Source organism: Alexandromys fortis, unplaced genomic scaffold (genome assembly GCF_014885135.2).
Source record: "Alexandromys fortis isolate MF-2015 unplaced genomic scaffold, M_Fortis_MF-2015_v1.1 scaffold_110, whole genome shotgun sequence".
In the NCBI taxonomy this organism is placed as follows: domain Eukaryota; kingdom Metazoa; phylum Chordata; class Mammalia; order Rodentia; family Cricetidae; genus Alexandromys; species Alexandromys fortis.
Genome location: NW_026068014.1, coordinates 2015954 through 2036631, shown reverse-complemented (window position 1 = coordinate 2036631; position 20678 = coordinate 2015954). Strand labels below are relative to the sequence as shown.

The following is a 20678-nucleotide window of genomic DNA, read 5'->3' as shown; positions in this document are numbered from 1 at the left end:
CTACCACATGACCTAGCCATACCACTCCTGAGCTTATAAACTGTGACATCCATGTTCAATGTTGCTCTGTTGGCAATAGCGAGGAGATGGAATCACTCTGAATGTCTTCCAAGTGATGGACAGAAAATGAAAAGGTTTGCATATACACAATGAAATCATGATATTTATAAGAAAATGGACGGAACTGGCAAATATTATATGGAATGAGGTAACCCAGGCAGTTTGTTGGGGGGCAAATACTGGGGATAAAAGGTTTAAGCAGAGATGGGAACAGAGAATGGAGGTAAAGCAGGGGCTACAACAGTCTAAGACTGAGGACATATGAAAAAACCTCAAGGAAACCCTGTACTTTGTAAGGTAACTGAAAAACATTATGGAAAAAGAGTTTAAATGGAGGTACCCTGCATGGGCGAAGAGTGCCTCCCCCAAAGACAAGGGTTGTTAAAAGAAAATCTCAGTGCTGGATGTGAGATTCCTTCCCGAGGTGGGGAAGGCCCTAGAGGCACCCAGCAATACAGCCCTCCTCCATTGCTCTTGGTTGTCCACCGTAACTAGACGGTAAGAACCTATTGATGAACACGTGGTTCAAATTGCTAACAGTACACAGAGCAAACAAGCTGAACTAACGTTGCAACTACTTCCTGGTGGCTAGTTTTCACAGAGCTAAAGGGCGCTTGCACCAGGACAGAAAAGGTAGGGGTGTACCCCAAATGTTGTAATACTGACTTTCCACACACAAATGAAATGCATCCCACAATTAATTAAACTTGTTTTAGAAACAACAGAATTAAGACAAACATGAAGTATAAACACTAAGGAAAGGTAACAATCATTTATACAGGGTACACGGGATTTCAATCTTAAATTGCCACATAAAAATCTCGAAGATCCTTACAGATCTTAAACAACAGCAGGAGTACACTATAACTCCAATTAGGATTCTTAATTTGAAGGCTAATTATAAGTCCGTGGCTTTAGGAAAATTCAGACACTGTTTCCACATAATTACGAGACCCAATTAATATTATGTTCTAATTTCTGCAACCTCTTTTGAAGGTATTTTCTTGTGCATTCCTTATGAAATTTCTCGGTACCAATCCCCATTGGTGACATCACTAAAATCAATAGCCACCAGCTTCCAGTTATAATATGACCCAGGGGCACATCCGAGATTTTTCCCAAATCTTGGGGGAAAAAAAAATGCCTTTCAGACAGTCGGCTCTATGCCTCAAAGTATTTAAGGGAGCTAGATATTACAACTCAGAATTAGCCAGGACCTGCAAATCAGTCAATCCTTCGTTTCGCAGAGGGAGAAAATGTGGCACTGTCGGAGGAATAGCCTGGGTCCAACAGCTGGTGAACTCTGTCTCCTCTGGTCCTGCCCAGCGGTCCTCCTCACCGGAGTCTACATGCATGTGTTCGCTCACACCCAGCAAGTGGAGGAAACGGACTCCTCCGTACCGCCAAAGCTAGAAATGTTCCTAGCTGTAGAGAAACGGTCGGCACCTCTTCCAGCTGGTGGGAAAACATGACACAGTTCTATATAAAATGGACTTCAGTCTCTTAGCAACAACCTCCTGAGTGAGGGAGATAAAGACTGACGCTGATACCCTTTAGGTAGAACTAGATCAAAAATAAAAGCCCAAATCCCAGGTTCTGCACGCACCCGCGCCTCCCACGCAGAAGCGGATAACTGTCACCGCTGGAGTCACGACGTTCCGGGACCCGGCACCTGACTCCGCCCCCTACCCCGACTGCTCAGCCCTCAGGAGGAGAGAAGCACGAAGATTGAGACACTACACACAAGGAAGGGCTACCTGAGAGCCGCCGCTGCCCGCCGCCGCCCGCCGCCGCGGTCCTTTAGCCTACTTCCGGGGTCAAGTCGCCGTCCGGCCGGCCTAAATCCCGGGTCCGCAGCCTCAGCCCCGCCCCTCCAAGTCCCGCCTCCACCGCCCACTCTTCCCAGCCCCAGCAACTTCCGGAACGCCGTGCGTCACTAGGCAGTGGACCCGTACTTCCGGACGTATGGCGCCCGTCACCTCCAGCCCCTGCAATGTAACTTGACGCTTCTGTGGATTTGATTGGTGGAGCTGGAGCGCAGGTCTCCCCTGATTGGTGAGTGGGCAATCTGCGTGTGTTGGCGCGGCGGCCGGCTCGGAGTCAGCCCTAACTCTGCGGTCTCGCTGGCTCCAAGTGTTGGCGGCACAATCATGGTGGACATACTGGAGCTCCCCAGAGCACGCGTCAACGCCAGCATGCTCACGCAGTTCATCGACAGACCCGTGTGCTTTGTGGGCAGGCTGGAAAAGGTGCGCGGGCTGGGCAAGAGAGCGGGGCGCCGTGGCCACCCGGAGTGGCTGCGGGGTGGGAAGCGGAGGGGGACAGCAGGTAGCCATCAGCAGCATTGCATTCCACCTTGCTTTATTTTTCACAAGCAAGAGTCGCCACTGCAGCTCCGTCAGGGTGCCGCTTCTTCTGTGTCGCAAAAAGAGTGTTTTCGAAACAGCTAACTTTGAGTTCCAGCCCCCCCGCCCCCCACTCTGGATTTAGTTGAAATTACCAACCTGGCTCCACTGTCTTGAGTTTTTGGTTTAGCCATACTTGGCTGATGAATCTGTTTCCTAGTCTTTTGCAACCGTCTCTGTTAATGGGCCTGTTTTCCATGTTGCGGTCGCTTCTTCGTGAAACGTGGGTAGCCCCTCCCATATCCTATTGACGTCCACTAGCTAGCCCTCCTGTAGGGAAGAAACAAGCCCAAAGGCTCGGAAGCAGTGACTGAGAAAGCCGAGGAAAAGATAATCATTTGCAAGGACTTACTAGTTCATTTCATTCACGCATTCCTAAATGAAAGGAATGCTATTCTAACTTCACAGATAGCCTGACCGAGCCAGTGTTGGTAATTAACTAAAATGTTCAGGGTCACAAGTGGCAGAGCTCAATTCAGATCCCCAAGAGAAGTCCTCAGATCTGGCAACCAGCTCTTTAGTTCTCCATTCCTAATTCTAAAAGCATACCTTTTGTGAGCTGTACTATGTACATCATGAATGTCAGCAGAATTCCACTAAGCAAGTATTCGTTGTTTACTAGAAATTCAAAATTAACTGGGCTTTCTTCCAATAATCAGATCTGGTAACAAGATTTTAACTTGAACCAAATAAACTGTCCGAAAAACAGTTACTTTATGTTCAAATAAAATGTCATTTTTTTTAACAATTTAGTTTCTGTAGATTCTATTTTCTAAATCTATGTGGGTTTTTGTTTTCCTTTTTAGATTCATCCCACAGGAAAAATGTTCATTCTTTCAGATGGAGAAGGAAAAAATGGAACCATTGAATTGATGGAGCCAGTATGTTTTAAGTGATGCCTCATATTTAATTTCCGTTTGGTTTTTTATTTTCTGATTTGGGGATGGGTGTGTGACGCTGGCACTTGTTAAACCTCCTGAGCTTTAGAATCAAACCATGCTGTCATATTTTCCTTCCTTGTCTAACCTATACTGATTCTTGGAGCTCCAAGTTTCTGAGTATGTCCCTTAACTATTGATTGTATGTCAATTTTTTATTACTTAAAAAAATACTCCAAAAGTACTTACAGAAAATCTTCTTTTCAAACTACTTCTTTCATTTCACAAGCTTGACCTTGAAGTGATGCCCCCCACCCGCTTCAGCCTCCTAAGTGCCAGTCGCCTTTATTTTCTATTTTTAATTTTTAATTTACACAGATATATATGTATCTAAACATGTATATTTTGTTTGTTTTTGTTTTTTGAGACAGGGTGTCTCTATAGCTTCGGTACCTGTTCTAGATGTAGCTCTGTAGAGCAGGCTAGCCTCCAGTTCCCTTTCTCTACCTCCCGAGTGCTGGCATGGAAGGCTTGCAGCACCACTGCCGACTTTCTGCTTTAATTTGTTTTATTTTATGTTTTATGTGCTTTAAAACATCTTCATGGTCTTTTATAAAGACAAATCCATATAGTGTTTGTTTGCTCTAACTAGAAGACACGTTGTAAGATTTATACACAGTCCTTTTCTGTGACGTTTCAAACCAATCCCTGTTATGGGAACTCTGAAGTCCTCAGTTTCTTTAAATTACTTTGCCTTCAAGTTAAATGTATCTTTGGACCTTAAGCCACTTCTAAAGGAAACAGGACTCATACAATCCTGCCAGTTATGTATGCCAACATTTTTCGACAAGCAGTGTTTCTGTTTATATGTTGATAAAATTTGAAGTTTCTTTTTTACAATGAAAAATTAGTAAGCTGTGAAACGATTTGAAAACGAGAAACTGTATAACAGCTTTCCAAGTCATTATCCGTTGAAAAGGTCAATATACCTGACATTTCGGTCAACATTTTAGCTTGATGAAGAAATCTCTGGAGTTGTGGAAGTAGTTGGAAAAGTCACAGCCAAGGCAACCATAATGTGTGCATCTTACATCCAGTTTAAGGAAGATTGTGCTCGCTTTGGTAAGTAAAATATACTACTTAGTAGTCTCATGTAAATAGCAGAAAAACTTTTATTTATATATGTTTTGGTCTTAAATATCAGTCCTGGAATATTTTCAGTTTCTATCAAATGAAAAGAGACCTTCTTTTAAACTAGTGATTTCTTACATGTGAAGGAAACTTAGTAAATACTATTTATAGAATAAAAACGGCTTAAAATATGATGAAATGAATGTTCTAACATATGAACTGAAAGCTTGAAGAGTGCAGTAACACTGAAATTATGACCCTGCAGAAGATGACCGTAATAGACAACAAAATGGTTTATCATCTCTCTTTTCTTTGGGGGCATCAGAGTTAACTAAACATTAAGTGTTTGCTTAAATTTTTTTTTCAGATCTTGAACTTTACAATGAAGCTGTGAAAATTATCAATGAGCTCCCTCAGTTTTTTCCTATTTAGGGCTTATAAAACATGAATGAACTTCTTGAATTTTTTATGATTGCCAGTGACTACATTGAAAGCTATTAAGGAAACTTCCTTCAGTTTGAGAGAGACTCCTCTAATTTCTAATATTTAATTTGCTCTTTTGTATGATTTTGTTGTAAATCTATTATGGGACAATTTACAACTAAAGTCTTTTTATAAAATTTTTAAAATTGCTATTTCTGCATATGGTCTGGATTCCAAAATAAAGCATTTGTCTGAGTTTAGATTTATGCTGTATAATAAAAATCAAAATAACATGCTATTGGTCAATTGTTTTTATTTTTTCAGTTTCAAACTTGGAGTTTTGTAGCTGTAAGGTCGGTATTAGATCTACCAAATGAAAGCCTGGGCCAACTGTGGTGGATTTGCTTACTGTCTGCTATGCTGATGATGCCTGGGTAGGTTATTTAGAAAGTATTTTGTTGAATGAAAAGAGGAGGTGTCTATCTTATTTGTGACATGTTTCTTCATTCTGGATATAAAGTGGACATATACCAGTGACAGAGGTGATCTTTGATCATAAATTAGAAGAGTCATTTGACTTTCTCTTTGTGCCTTTAAACTGGCATTGTTTTTAGTATGGAATTCTATCCACCATTTTTTTTTAATGTCCGGAATATTGACTGTCTCTCACAGATTAAGCTATTTTGAGAAATCCTGGAGACATGAAATATGGCCTAGTTAAAGGAAGTACATCATTAAAAGGTTGTCCTTCAAGGTATACCTGGTCCCTGTCCCCTTTCTCACTGTACTGTTCCCTGGCCACCATGATAGGATTTTCCTCTTTTCTCTGTCATCCACGAGCTACTAAACCGTATGGAAGCACTATTTAGCCCTCCCTTTAAATTGTGGATTCCAGGTGTTTTGTCACAGCGACAAGAACAGCTATTTACACACACGCGCGCGCGCACACACACACACACACACACACACACGGTAGACTTCGTTGGGGGAAGAGTTCTCCAAAGGTTTGGAAAACAGACCAGAGACATCCTAGAATATTGCAAGCAGAGTTTAATGAGGAATAGATAATGTTGGGAGCTCGAAAGACCAAAATGCAGAGAGAAATAAAGACTGCTCATGAGATTTCCGGTAGAGATGAGACTCTTGGGAAACAAACTGGAAAGGTCTGTATTACATTATGGGAAAGGATTTGTCTACATTTTTGTCCATGTCCTAAGACTAAGTGAGGCTAAATTCAAAATGAAGGCATTCATTTGGCAGAGGAATTTCTGGACAGGTTAATATTTAGACTGTGACATGTTCATTGCACACAGCTTTTAGCTGGGCTTGGAATAAGAACTAGAGTAAAAAGCTGTGTTGAAAAATGTAGTTTGTCTAGAAAGGGAATATGTAAAGTGGGTAAAAAAGAGTATGTATGTGGTTGTTTGGAGCTTAGCACCATGAAAAAGCATTTTACTCATTTGGAAAATTGTACATTATGAAGGAAGCTCCAAGGAACATTGTAAGCACAGCTCTTAGGTTTGTTTGAGGGGCTTTACTTTCTTTTCCCACTGTGTTTATCTTACGTTGACTTGGTCTAAATGGGCCTGGCTGCTGCCCAGGCTCTCAGTAGGTCTTAGCATCATCCACATGGAGTTTGTTTTTTCACGCATGTAAAACTCGAACTGAATGCATGGAAGATTCCACCAACATTTAGAGGAAGGCCTAGGAGTCTAGACGGTGTTTTTGAGTCAGAGTCCCTGCAGGTTGCCTCGCGGTGTGATGAGACTTAAGCTGCAGCGGAGACTCCAGGGTGTTAGATGGCAGAAACCAACAGTGGCAACATCTGCAAAGGGAAGCTACGGGCAGCAAGTTGAGCCCGCCTAGGAGGCCACAGGGGCTACAGTGAGAAAGGCTGTCAGGGCAGGACTGCCCAGACCTATAACACTCCCATATCATACCACATCTGCAGATGCTACACCTGAAACTGCAAGAATTTAACTTTTGCCAAACTGGATATTGTTCTTTAATCCCATTCTTTCTAGTTGTTCTTAACATTGTACTATTGTATATTAGAGATATGTAACCTTTTTTTTTTCACTTTATAGAGGCCCTACTAGAAGTTTAAATGTCTGCAGAAGTTTGAATTTATATTTTGAATGGTGGCATATAGGAGGTGGCACATATGCACTGTAAAATGCCCACGATCTTTTTATATATACTCACATGGAGAATGCTATCATTTGAATAGGAAGTTGCCCCACATATTTAATCCACATTTAGGGCTCTATTTTGGAAAGTTCTAGCTAAAGTAGGTTACTAGGGGCATAGTTTGGAAGGGGATAACTTGGCCTCTGGTCCTTCCTTCTCTTTATTTATCTGCTATGATGTTCTGCAATAGGTCCAAAGATAGGGAGCCATGTGACTGAACTTTCTGAAACCATGAGCCAAAATCCTCATTTTAAGTTGTCAAATATTTTGGTCAGTATAATTTGATTATCTTCAATTTCATAGTTTTATGGCCCCTAAATAATCTACAGATTATTTAATAAATATTACCATAGCTGGTTATGGTAAAGCCTTTTATTATATGAAATATAGAATGTAAGTGATACGTACAGTTTGAAAATGAGGGAGACTAGCCATTTCCAATAAGTTATGTCCGTCTCCAGTTGTGGGTTAACCAACCTGGTGTTATCAAATGTTGAGTGTTCTCAGATGGTACTAAGCCTAGGACCTTACTTTCTGTTGAGTGAGTCCTTTGTACTAATGATAACGATGCTGTTTCTAAGCTCTGTCGTTTCTGAGCCACTTACCATGTACACCTTGATATCCCCTCAGCGCAGAAACTGAAGGAGTGTTATCTGAACAAGTACTTCACTGCCACAAGTTCCAGATTTTTCCTGCAGTAATTTTATTAAAATATTCACAAATCATACAGTTCACCTATTATGAGCATATAATTGAATGATTTTGGGGTAGAATTGCTAGCCATTCTCAATTTTAGGGTGTTTTCATTTTGCTGAAAAGAAATTCTACAGTACTTAAATGTTAGTTTTTTACACCTAGTAAGTGCTTAGTAAATATTGTTGACTGTAGAGTATCAGTATAGGCAAAGGAGCACACTTATGTCTTTAAAAAACTGTTTATAAAGCTAGGAAACATAGAAACGAGTTAGCACAAAAACGTAAAAATGCCAGCTCTAGAATTATAAGTATTTAACTTACTGAGACATTCAAACTTGAAATTGTACAAGGAATATCAAAGTTTAATGTAGATGACATAATCCAAAACAGTTTCCTAAGTGCTAGTTCTGTAGTGCTTCCGATTTTTTTTTTTCATAAAATTATAAGACAAATGTGAAAGCATCTTTTTCTGTGCTGAATGATCTGAGTAACAAACTGTTGTGACTGGTAAATGTATAGAACTCAGAGGTTGCACTTTTAATATGGTAATATTATGCATTGTCTTTCCACAAATGCTTGGTGTTAAGTTCTAGGCTAATTACTGAAGATACATATAAAAGTTTGAAGTCTGTCCACAGCAGCCTAGCATACACTCAATTACTAGCCAGCTAGTATTTAATTGATCCGAAGTTTCAAAGAAATCCCAATTAGGAGGCGTCATATATGGTTTTACTTTGTGAAACTTCAATTTGGTTTCTTCCTTTACCTAATTCATCTGGAATTTTATTCTCTGTTATAAAGCTGATCCTAATGCCATCAAGTTGCCTTTCCTAGGAAGATAGTGTAAATCTAGACTATCAGGTAAAACACGTGTTTTGAGTTACTTTCTAATAGAGATGTTGACTTGACTTAAGCCATTTATTTCTTACGACCCCATTTGATGTACAGCATGGGGCTGTGAGATGGCTAATTAAGACCAGAATTGTAGGCTCTGAACAAGTTATGATATAATGTGTTCCTCTTGATTTCAAGGAATAAAACTGCAGTTAATATTGCTTCTGCATTCCTATTACAGAATGTTAGCAGGGCACTAAGTTGTATGGTAGTTCCTCATTTTAAAAGATGTAAAATGAAATACGTTCTGTTTCAACATGATTGTTTCTTTGGGTGGGCAAATAAAGATCAGAAAACTTGAAGTCAGTTATCAAACAAATGCCTCAATTCAGAAGAAAATAATACAGATGGACAGAGCAAGAGTTTAGGGCATTGCTATAGTTAACCGTGACTTAGTCTCATGTTCCACGCAACTTCATTTTTCGGTTTGAATTATCACTCAAATCTCATATCAGAAAATGTTAAGGTAATAAATCTTATTTAGCGGTAGTTGTAAATGTAAAAAGATTTCATATCTTGTTACCTGAATTTTTAAAGTTAATCAGCAGGAAGATCTTTGTTGATGGCTAATTATTAATTAAAACTTAATACTCTGACATGAGGCACTGTTTAGGCAGTAGATAGAAATGCTTATTTGCATTAGTTCAACTCCAATCGACATACTGCATTCGTGCACTAGTCAATTGTGTCAGGTGAATTTAACACAAACTTAAATGGCGCTGTATTTCCCTGAAACATTTTAATATTTCTTTTGCTTTTGAGAGGCTTTAAATTATATGAAAACACTGAGCCTGATAAGCAAATACATTTTATTTAAGATCTATATCTGCCCCTTGAAATGATCAGAGTTCCTTTTAGCAAATTATTTTTTCCATATGTCTCAGAAATGTTATGGTTTAGTTGGTCATGTAGTTGACCTTTTATGCAAGGCAGACAGTGGACCAAGATTGCCTCATTTTGAAATCTCCTTAGAAATGACTAAATGTTTTCCAGATGATAATACTGGAGATTTAGAGAAGTAAGACTCATTGCTTCCAAACCAGGAGATTTTTGTGAATTCTTTTTCTATTAGAAACCAGTGACCTAAAAGAATTGGGCCTCTGGGCAGTTTGCTTCACTTTCCATAGTACAAATAAACTATGAAAATAAGTTGGGACTAAATATGATGTTTCTAGTGCTCTTATTTTCAGAAAGTGAGTTTAAGGCAGCTGCTGAGGTTTCTACCTTTCCGTTTTCTCAACGTGAACTAATACAGTGACTTTCCCAGATGTTAAACTGTGGTTACCAGTGGACATGAAATGGGTGACTTACTGTCGTCGGTTTGCACAGGGCCACTCTGCTAAAACTGGCACTAATATCCTGCCTATTTTTTTAAGGAAAGTAAAATCACTTTTAAAGAAAATAAAATGGATCTGTGTTGCCATTGTCCCTTGTTCTTCCATCATATGACCTAAACTTTGAGGTATAAACTTAAAGATATATTTTAAGTAATCTAGTGAAAATACATTATGAGAACATTTGCGCTTTAAAACTCTGAGATACGGGGCTGGAGAGATGGCTCAGTGGTTAAGAGCATTGCCTGCTCTTCCAAAGGTCCTGAGTTCAATTCCCAGCAACCACATGGTGGCTCACAACCATCTGTAATACGGTCTGGTGCCCTCTTCTGGCCTGCAGGCATACACACAGATAGACTATTGTATACATAATAAATAAATATTAAAATAAATAAATAAATAAAACTCTGAGATACGTTCGAGTAAGCAAGCACAATACTCCTGTATTCTGCGACCCAACTGAAAGCTCAAAGGAAAGACACTTGGGAAAGAAAAACTTGTAAGTTTAACACATTGTGTACTGCTGTGGAATAACCCTTCTGTTCACTGTGAAGATGTGTTCTCGTTAATAAAAAGCTGATTGGCCTATAGCTAGGCAGGATTTTCAGGACAGAGAGAACACTGGGAAGAAGGGCAGAGTCTGAGGAGTTGCGAGCCAGACTTGGAAGAAACAACATGAGAAATACATAGATGAGGTAAACAAGCCTCGGGTCAGCACATAGGTTACTAAAAATGGATTAATTTATTTTAAAAAATCTAGCTAAAAATAAGCCTAAGCTATCAGCTGAGCATTTACAATTAATAAGTCTGTGTTTATTTGGATGGCATGCTGGTGGGACAGGGCTGATCAGTGGTCTAGAAAGAAAACTGCACCTACAAATGTCATTCCAATGTGGGGCGAAGCTGTGTGTATCAACATAAAACTTAAAAAAATAAAAAAAAAAAAACCTTAAGGAAAGGTTCCAAACACACAAAAATGGATCCAGCTACAGTTTCCTAGTCCCACGGTCTCTCTAAAGGGCCAGGGTATAGAGAGGAGTCTCCCAACCACTGCCTGTGTGCTTGAGTAGTCAGTGTAAGCCCCTCCAGCATGCCATAAACTAAGCCGCATGGCAGGTTTAGGGTTTGCTCATGCATACAGAAAAGATTACAAATGCCCAGTAAAGACAGAGCCAGACCAAAAAAAAAAAAAAAAAAAGCCTCTAAATGGGTTACACTGTATCTATATACATAGGCTTGGGAGGGAAAAGAGAAAGGGTATAGATGGTCATTAAAAAGTAGTTTAAAAATAATAAAGCCCTTAAAAAAACAAAGTAATAATGTTGTGTTGTCTGAATTTCTTGAGGGTTGATCACCAAGCGACAGCTGCTATGACACACTGGGTCTTAAAGGCTGCTGAGTTAAACCAACACAGATTTTTTAAAATACCCTGACTTCAAAATCAAAGTCAAAGGTGTGTTGCTCTGGTGAGGGGGTTATGCCTTTATTTCCACAGGAAATGAGAGATGGTGGATTCATTCCAGGTTGATATGGATCAGGTTTGATTGAGAAAGACTCCCTGGAAATCTTGGCTACAGGCATAAAGAAATAAAACTTTCTAGAAAAAGACTTGCTCAAACATAAAGCAAAAAAATCATCTTTGACTAACTTGTGAACAACATAGTCTATACTTGTAGTAATACAGATATGTATGTTACATTTAAAACTGCTTCAAGGCTGCTGGCTAAGATGCTCCAGCCTCACAAACTGCTCCAGCCAAAACTTAAAAATTACCCTGATTTTCTTAAGGTTACTCCAGAGTTCCAGTGTCCCCAAACAGGAAGCAATCTAGAAAAACAACACCCACATTCCCAAAAGATGGATTATGGATGTGCATTACTATATTAAAAGAGTGTTGGTTATAAGTTATTATTGGTTATAGTCAGAAAAAAAAGCTAAACAAAAGAATTAAACGCAAAGATCTCTTTCTAAAGAGAAAAAAAGAGGATATGATATAGAATAACAGGGGAAAAAGGGTATTGAATCTCCTTTAATCCAAAAAAAACTATTAATCTTAAAATACTTTACACTGGTATGGATTTGACTTATTGATACAAATTTAAAGTTATTTTGCTACACTATACATTTCTACTCTTGGGGTATTATGTTTATACAACTCATTTAAAATTGTAATGTAAAATTAAAACTACAGGTTAGTAGTCATCTATAATACTCAAATTGTCATATTAGGTATGTTTTCAAGGATAAACATATTTAGATAGATGGATGGTCTTCATACACTTCAAAGACCTATAGAATATGGCATTTAATATGTTTAATAACCTAAGGCTTTTCATGACAGACATGTCTGCTTCCTGATAGCACAAATTTACCTCAAAAGAGGATGATGGGCACTGAAGAACCTCAGTATGGAGTTTGCTTTCTTTATGGCAAAAGCTATCCATTTGGGCAAAGAGACTGCCTTTGCCTCAAATGCTGATACTATACTGTCCAAACTGAACTAGCAGGACACACACAAAAAAAGTGACTGCCAAACTTTGCCAAGACAAAGTAGACCTGACCTTCAAAGTTCCCTGCCTTTTTAAAAAGGTCTGTCAGATATTCTAGGCCTATGGGCAAAAGATAGATGCCCCAATGTTACAAAAGAACTATCAGTGACTGTCCAGGCAGCCTAATGTTCCTGTCTTTAGGTAATATTACACCTATCTGGGATCTTTGATGAGTTAAAAACTAAATAGTTAAACTTAGAGTTTTCCCTAGTCTTGATAAAAAAAAGGGGAGGGGGTAAATTAGGCATAAGCCTTTAGACTCACATATATAGATAATATTTTCTCTAATTTGGCCATATACACATGTATTAGATATTGCAACTGTAATTCTTACTTGATAACTGTTTTGTTATATATAGTTTTACTATGTTAAAACCTTCCATTTTAATTAGACAAAAAGAGGGAAACTGGAGTAATTCTTTTGTAGAGTATGAAGATGTGTTGCTCTCTCTTTTAATAAACAGCTGATAGCTAGGCAGGGTTTTCAGGGCAGAGAGAACACTGAGGAGGAGGGCAGAGTTGGAGGAGTTGTGAGCCAGACTTGGAAGAAGCAGCAATAGCAGTACATAGAATAGGTAAACAAGCCTCAGGGCAGCACATTACTAGAACTGGGATAATTTAAGTTGTAAGAGCTAGCTAAAAACAAGCCTGAGCTAACAGCTGAGCATTTATAATAAGTTTCTGTGTGGTTATTTGGGAACTGGCTGGCAGGAAAGAAAGTCCACCTACAATATACACATCTGTGATTGCTTAGTTAAAGGGAGGCAAAGTATTACATAATGTGCCACATAAAAGTATGTCTGGTAAACAGTCTGCAACACATGACACTGAACTTGCAAATTTTCTGAAAGTGGGATCTTGTCACAAGTTCTCTAATGGGTGTCTCACTGGAAATGAGGCTAGGAAATTTCAGGAATTAAAGAAATAAAACAACTTTGAAACAACAAAATTCAGATTATCTAAAAGTACATTGCAGAAATGGATGATAAAATGGATTATTTCAGCTTTTAACAATTCTTGTGAGTTAAATTGAAGTCAGTGACATTTAGAATAGCACTGCTGCCTATGTTCCCTACATATTCTAAATTCAGCTACATGTGTCTTGTAATCACAAGGGGTATGGTTACAAATAGCAGTAATCATTGCAAAGCAAATTACAAGGTGGCACAGCAAAACATTTCACCTCCAGCAGAGGACGGAGTGGATTAGCTCACTCATGAACCCTGCCTGTTATATGATAAAGACAGCAGATTTTAAAATGAAATATATATATATATATATATATATATATATATATATATATATACACACACACACACACATACATTAAAATAGCTACATCCTGTATTAATAGTAAAGGCAGATCCTTTGCTTTAGGCAAAACATCTAAATACATTGATGAAAAATCTTAGATACAAATATTTAATCTTTTATGGGATCTGGAATCTTCCTAAAAGACTAATTTCTCAACTTTTGTTGTCATTATTTTCTTGAGATATGTTTTCACTGTGTAGCTTAGGCTGGCCTCAAACTTACAGCTCTCCTGCCTTCACATACTGAGTGCTGAACTGTAGGCATATACCACCATATCTGGCCTCCATAACTTTTCATATGGCCATAATCATGCAAATAAAAAATTCATTTACATAGGGCTTTAAAATATTTTTTTTTTGTTTTTTTGAGACAGGGTTTCTCTGTAGCTTTGAAGCCTGTCCTGCAACTCCCTTTGTAGAGCAGGCTGGCCTCGAACTCACAGAGATCCTCCTGCTTCTGCCTCCCAAGTGCTGGGATTAAAGGCGTGTGGCACCACCGCCCAGCAGGGCTTTAAAATATTACACATCAATATTTTATAACAAATGTTCACTCATGCAAGATTATGCCCAATATCATTGATACACATTTTGCATGTATAATTATAGTGACATATAACAATCCTTTCGGAAGTGAGGTCAGACTCTGCTCTGCTCCCGGAGAGAGACTCAACAGCTCTGCTGGAGCAGAGACGCCATGCTTAACTCTCCCATGATGGACGGAGGATAGAATCTTCCCGGTAAGCGCACCTTGGGGTGCTTACACACATCATTAGAAATGGGCTAGTCCAGGTGCGAGAATTAGCCTGTAAGGGCTAGAGTTCATGGGCCAAGCAGTTCTTAAATGAATACAGTTTGCGTGTTGTTATTTCGGGCATGAGCTAGCCAAGTGGCTGGGGTGTTGGGGACGCAGCCCCGCCGCTCCTATTTCAACACCTTTCAAGCTGAAAGACATCAATCACCACCTTGTTCTAAGCTTCAGTTCCTGCTTCTTGTGCCAAGGACTGGGGGGATCTGCTCTCTGGTTCTCAGGACCTCAGTCTTAGACTGAGAGCTACACCATTGGCTTCCTTGGCTCTAAGGTGTTCAGACTTGAAATAAACTACTTACCTGGACTTTTATACTATAAAATATTTAAAATTTTTTTGTTCTTTGAGAATTTCATAAAATACATTTGGATCCTATTCCCCCCCCCCCACACACACACAGATCCTCTCAGATCACTTTCATCTCATCTGTCCAGCCAAATACATGCCCTTTTCTTTTTAATAATACCATGGAGTTCAATTTGTCTTAGTAATATACTCCTGGGTGTGGGGTCATCCACTAGAGCATGGTCAACATAACAGGACACACCCTTAAAGAAAAGAGAGAATAGTCTGACAAACAGAAAAGTGCCAGATTTCAGTCTAGACCCTAGACCTAATTCCAGCTTTACCTTCCAATTAGAACACTTTCCAGAATGATCCCTTTACTTCTACTAAATTTAATAATTTTGCATGTCCTGTTATTCAGACTCCAAATAAGTGGCTGAGTTAAACATGTCCAACAGATGAACTACCAGTTGGTAGTTGCTGCCTAGAATGCTGTGCTGCAAACAGTTCCGAGCAAAGCATGAATGGTAAGCTATTTGAAACAAGCACAGGGAAGGGTGTGCTCATTGCCTACTGACCACCCAGCCTAGCAAAGCTTGGCCTAACCAGGTCATCAGTGGTTGAAAGAGTACTAACTGTAACTGGAGAATTGGATCCAAACAATGAAAGAACTGTAGAAATCCGCCCCCACCCTTTTTCTTATCGCCCAGTGCTGCTTCTTACCATGATCCCTTTCTACCCATTTCCCCAAATCCAAGAAAATGGCTGCTGTCTACATCAATCAATATTGGGTAAAAATGCAGTCTAGTTAGAAGTCTTCAAAACAGCCTTTCCCAGCTGCTTCTTAAAGTGCACACAGAAAACTCACAGCACCACCCACCGCCTAACTGCTAGCCACTGGAAAGAACCATGAAGTATGGGGATGGTCCCACTCCCTGCCTTGGCTCTGGGGGCATATGCGCTTCAGCTGGGTGAATCCCATTCAGAGACAGGTTAACCAGAAAATTCAGAAAAGGATAAAGAAAGGAAATAAGGAAATATAGAGAGATTGGGCAAATTGGCAGATAAGTAAAGAAGGGAGCAATTTGAATTCAGGAATGCTGAGAAACCCAGGGGCAGAGACAGAGAGAGGCAGAGAGAGATGCTGAAATCGAAGTTCTAAATCCCATTCCTTTTCCTCGTATGTATTTTACCAAAACCACAGCTGTCCATTTTCATAAGCTATGTAGGCCTGCATTTTCTGCCATCTGCTCTAGAATGTAGCCCACACTGTCCTGACAGCTAAATATTCTTCTCTTCTCGTTCTAACATCTACTTGCTCGAATACAAGAGTATCTGAGGAGCACTTGTCACTCTAAAGTAATTTGGCAGTTGTATTATTGTTTGCCATGCAAGATGCAGGACTCATACATTTGCATGTCACACAACATGACAGTGACTAATAAAAAGAACAAGCAAGGCATAACGGTGCACACCTGCAATTCCTGTGTTCAGAATACTGAGGTAGGATCCTGGGCTAAGCAGCAAGACCTGTCTCAGAAGGCCCAGAAAAAGAAATCCTCAGATGATGGAACTTGACAAGAACACAAGGTTTTCTAAAGCTCTTTGAAGGCAAATAACAAAACCTCCTTGACAGCTAGGACAGTGACCAGGAAAGGATGTTGTTATCTTAAATGCTGTAATTTTTTTTATTGAAATGCTGATTGCCATAGCACAACTCTGTAGTGGCAGATTCAGTTTCAGTGAGAATACTGACGGCTACACTATGATCAACCAAAGCCTCCACTACTCAGTAATCATTTATCCCAGGGATGAATGTATTCTGGTGCAGATAGGGGCCTGTAGGTGAATGCTGCCAAAATAGAAATGTCAATTGTCAGGCCTTGTGCATAACCACCGTAGAGCTATTTTTAAGCTTCTTTGCAGATTAAAGTTGTACGCCTCTTCCCTACAGTTCCGTCACATATGCTTGGCAATTTTGTTCTATGAGAATTCATTTGCACTCTACTCAAATGTCTCTGCTGGAGAAAAAATTCAAATTCTAGCATAAATTCGCAAAAAGGTACTTAGAAATCTCAAAGTTTCACATGCTGGCAGTGGACTCCAAATGAACAGTAGAAGAGACAAACCAGAAGTAATAAACTAGTGGGGATGGGGTCTTTCCTAGAGAATGCTTTATCTGGAAGGATGACGGTTTTCATCCCAAGATCCCAGAGGGAAAATAATCATCCATGGAACACTTCCTGAGGCAGAAATAATAGAGCCAGCATAGTATAGTATACTTAAAATTATCACCCCCACTAGGTTAGGAACACTCCCAGCAGTGGCTGGTTGTCTCAGAAGACCCTGAGAACCTGTGTCAGTCTATTTATTTCCAGTTTGTGTCTGGTTTTCTACTGGACAATAACCTTCCCTGTTTGGAGCAAGATTTCAGCATTCATTGGAAGAACTATACTAAGTTTTAAAGAGTGCTACCTCAGTGAAACATGCAAGAGGTGTAGAGAGATCATGAGCTCCAGGCCAGCGGCCTCCTTGTCTCCCAGTGTGGAGGTCAGAGAGGGCAATCTGTCTAGGAAGAGACCTACATGCTGTTGGTTTTTCCTCTACACCATGTTCTGAGGAGTCAAAGATCAGAAGATTTAAGACAAAATACTTCTTTTACAACAGGCATATCATGCAAAATTGTTGTTTAAATATTTATGAATGTATACCTCTTCCTATTTAGGGAGTTCTATGTACACCTAGATTTGTGCAAATATAAAGGATTCTTGTCTAATGTGAACCTCCAAACGGATGATGAAGTAATTTTTCTTTGATTAAAGTAGGAACATAGAAAGTTTTAATACTGATTTTTTTCACAAAATACTATTATATATGATATTTAAACACACAATTACATAATTTAAAAACATTGTTACATTTGACAAAGGCAAGTTATTTGACTATTATAACCAAATAAGGCTATAACAAAAATGTGAATATGAGGATTTGTTATTTCAAACTTCAGGGTTTCTTGCACATTTAAGTGTATATAAAGCATGTAAGTGAAACTAATATTCTTTAAATAAAAAATGCAAAAGCAATGGTTTTTGTGAATTTATATATAAATGTCTGTTTCACATTTGAGACATCAATCCCTTCAAACATACTTCCAGACAATTTTGTCTTTGTGAGTTTAAGATGCCAACTCAATTAAATTACTCTATCTGAATTTCTAGTTAGGAAATTACATTAAGGCAGCATGTTTTTCATAAATTGGATGAAAGACTATGTGTTGAATTATTATTGCTATTTCTGGCATTACATAAATTATCCTTAATCTTAAAGCAAAGCATTTAAAAACATTGTCCCACCAATGATATTAGTAAGGAAATTGCATTTTGGAAGACATTGTGGACAACTATTTCCTTCAATTATTTGAAAGTAATTAGAAAGTTATGTTAAAATTTCCAAACAAAAATGAAAGAGACTGACATTTTGGATGTGAAGATGCAAATGCTACAACAATCAAACTGAACTTATGGCTGTGGCTTTACTCAGACACTGATTCCATAGCAATGATGGTGCCGTCCATTATTTAATATCATGACCTTAAAAATGTCCACCCATCAAGGCAAGCAGATGCCTGCTAGGCTGTTAGAAGCATGGGCATCTGGGCACACTGAGAACTCACCACTTCCTGTGAAGAACTTACTGAGAATGTAGTGTATGTGTGCACTCCAGGTTGGATAACAATGGAGAGCAGGTTTCCTGCCATGGCCAGAGCCAGAAGAGAAGAGTCAGAAAATCTAGGAGGAAGACACAGGAGAGAGAGCAAAGGATCAGATAGTACTATATATACCAGTGACTACAGGGAAATTAGAAGTTTATAACCATTCTTCGGGGTGCTAAATGGGGAGTGCAGTGCACTTTCTAATTCTCCTGAGTGCCGGACTAAGTGTGTGATGTTATTGCAGTCTTCCTACCAGACACAGAACTGGGGAAAATGCTTGCTGAATAAATTAGAACTGTACTAACTTTCCTATTATGAAGCAGTTTCTTTATCTTAGATAAATCACTTCTGGCTGTTTCATGACTGGAAACAGAAGATGTCTGGTTGCAGTTAACTGGAAAAAGCCAGTAATATGGGTGATATACATTTGCATTTATTTTTACATCTCTCATTATTGAAAATGCTAGATAACAAAAAGACAAACATCACCCAAAGCCCAACAGGACTGTAAAATTCCCATGAAAATATACTTAACATGCTGTGCATTTTCTCATGTAACCAGCCTTTCTTCTTCAACTACCAACGGCATTGAGCTTGCTAAGTAAAAATATCTACTTTATTTGAATAGTTGGTTACTATTAACTCTGTGTTAATATTTATTGTTATAGAGGACATTAAAGTTCTACATTTGTACTGAAAATGAAGCAAAGAACTATATCATTCATATATCTGCACATCTAACCAGTTAGTAACTCATAAAAACTTTCTGCCATCTTAGGACAAAGGGTTGCATATTTCTAAGGGTTTTAACATGTATTTGTCTACTTCATTTGAAAAACACTTACACTGACTTCATTGTTGCTCATGGTGTTCTCTTGGGTTGTGGTCTTCCAATAGTCATTAGGATGCAGATATTCCCTTTGAATAGATGCAGACAGGTGAACAGCACCCTCCTTTCTCCCTTTGTGTGCATGTGGTGCTAAGAAACCTTGAGAACTTACCTTATGTATGCTAAGCACACGTTCCCAATGACCTATATCTTCTGCCCTTTGCCATTATCCTTTTAATCGGGGTGCTACTAATGTATTTGTCAGCGGTCATTATTTATTTTGTCCAAGACAAGTAAAAATGTCCCTATGTTGTTTTATGTATACAATGGCAACACTATCTCAGTAACTCAACAATACCTTGTTGAGTTTAATCTCAAATACCAGTGACCTAGGGGATAAAAAATGGGGAAATAATTTGAATCTATTTTCATTCCACATACAATGCAAGACAAGATAAATAGATATCATTATAAGCTGTATAGTTCAAAGGAAATATTAGGAAGCTATTACATAGAAGACCTTTAAAATGTCACTATATTAAGACATTTTACAAGTCTATATTTACATAATTGAGTTCATATTTATACTTATACTCTGTATCAAAACTTTCATTAACTTTATATTATACTTTTAGAAAAAAATGAAAAGATATATCCTAAGAATGTGTCATTACTTTAAAGCTCATGTTAAAGACACAGTAAGGTTAAAAGGAATATTTTAATTTATGCAACATTAAAGAAAATATTCTAATAATAAAAGTAATAAGATTTATGAAGACCAATAATCCCATAATGGCAATTTCTATAAGAAATAAGTCATTATTCCCAAGTTTTTCATCTGAAAACTGTCACCCAGCAGAAATTTAGGGTAGATATACACTATCCCCAAGGTTACTCTATGCCTTTTGCATAATCAGATCTTAAATAAACAAGTTGTGAATATGTACATCACAACTCAGTCTAGTCTAAAGGATCGTAGTCTTTCCTCAGCCCAGCTGCTGACATGAAGCTTCAGACCTATCTCCAACATCTGTAGAAAAAGATCCTCTAAGATTATTCCTTCTAGCAAAACCTTCAGTTGAGTTGCTGTACACGGCAGATGACAGGACTCTTGAGAGAAATCCTCTTAAACCTGTCCATAGTCAGACAAACAAAAATAGAAACAAAGTCCTTG

At 38.6% G+C, this 20678-nt stretch overlaps 3 protein-coding genes across 4 annotated transcripts in view; 2 read left to right on the top strand and 1 right to left on the bottom strand.

Moving 5' to 3' along the window:
- Umad1 (UBAP1-MVB12-associated (UMA) domain containing 1) overlaps positions 1 to 1930 on the bottom strand; it is a 190221-nt gene extending 188291 nt beyond the window's left edge. For both annotated transcript variants that reach the window (XM_050162305.1, XM_050162304.1), the window contains exon 1: positions 1818 to 1930. The gene's annotated coding sequence lies outside the window, so the exon portion shown is untranslated. The remainder of the gene's footprint in view (positions 1 to 1817) is intronic.
- The window catches only part of LOC126513754 (60S ribosomal protein L23a-like), a 313598-nt gene that overhangs the window by 282993 nt on the left and 9927 nt on the right, over positions 1 to 20678 (top strand). The window lies entirely within an intron of this gene.
- Positions 2053 to 5190, top strand: Rpa3 (replication protein A3). Its single transcript, XM_050162306.1, has 4 exons — positions 2053 to 2309; positions 3272 to 3346; positions 4357 to 4465; positions 4842 to 5190. Exons 1-4 carry the CDS (start codon positions 2211 to 2213, stop codon positions 4904 to 4906), a joined length of 348 nt encoding a protein of 115 aa, XP_050018263.1. The 5' UTR covers positions 2053 to 2210; the 3' UTR covers positions 4907 to 5190.

Excerpts from the sequence above, each read along its gene's own strand:
- Rpa3 (XM_050162306.1), top strand. The coding sequence starts at position 2,211 with ATGGTGGACATACTGGAGCTCCCCAGAGCACGCGTCAACGCCAGCATG. Across the intron at positions 3,347-4,356 it reads CCATTGAATTGATGGAGCCA|CTTGATGAAGAAATCTCTGG; the intron begins GTATGTTTTAAG and ends TCAACATTTTAG. Across the intron at positions 4,466-4,841 it reads GGAAGATTGTGCTCGCTTTG|ATCTTGAACTTTACAATGAA; the intron begins GTAAGTAAAATA and ends TTTTTTTTTCAG.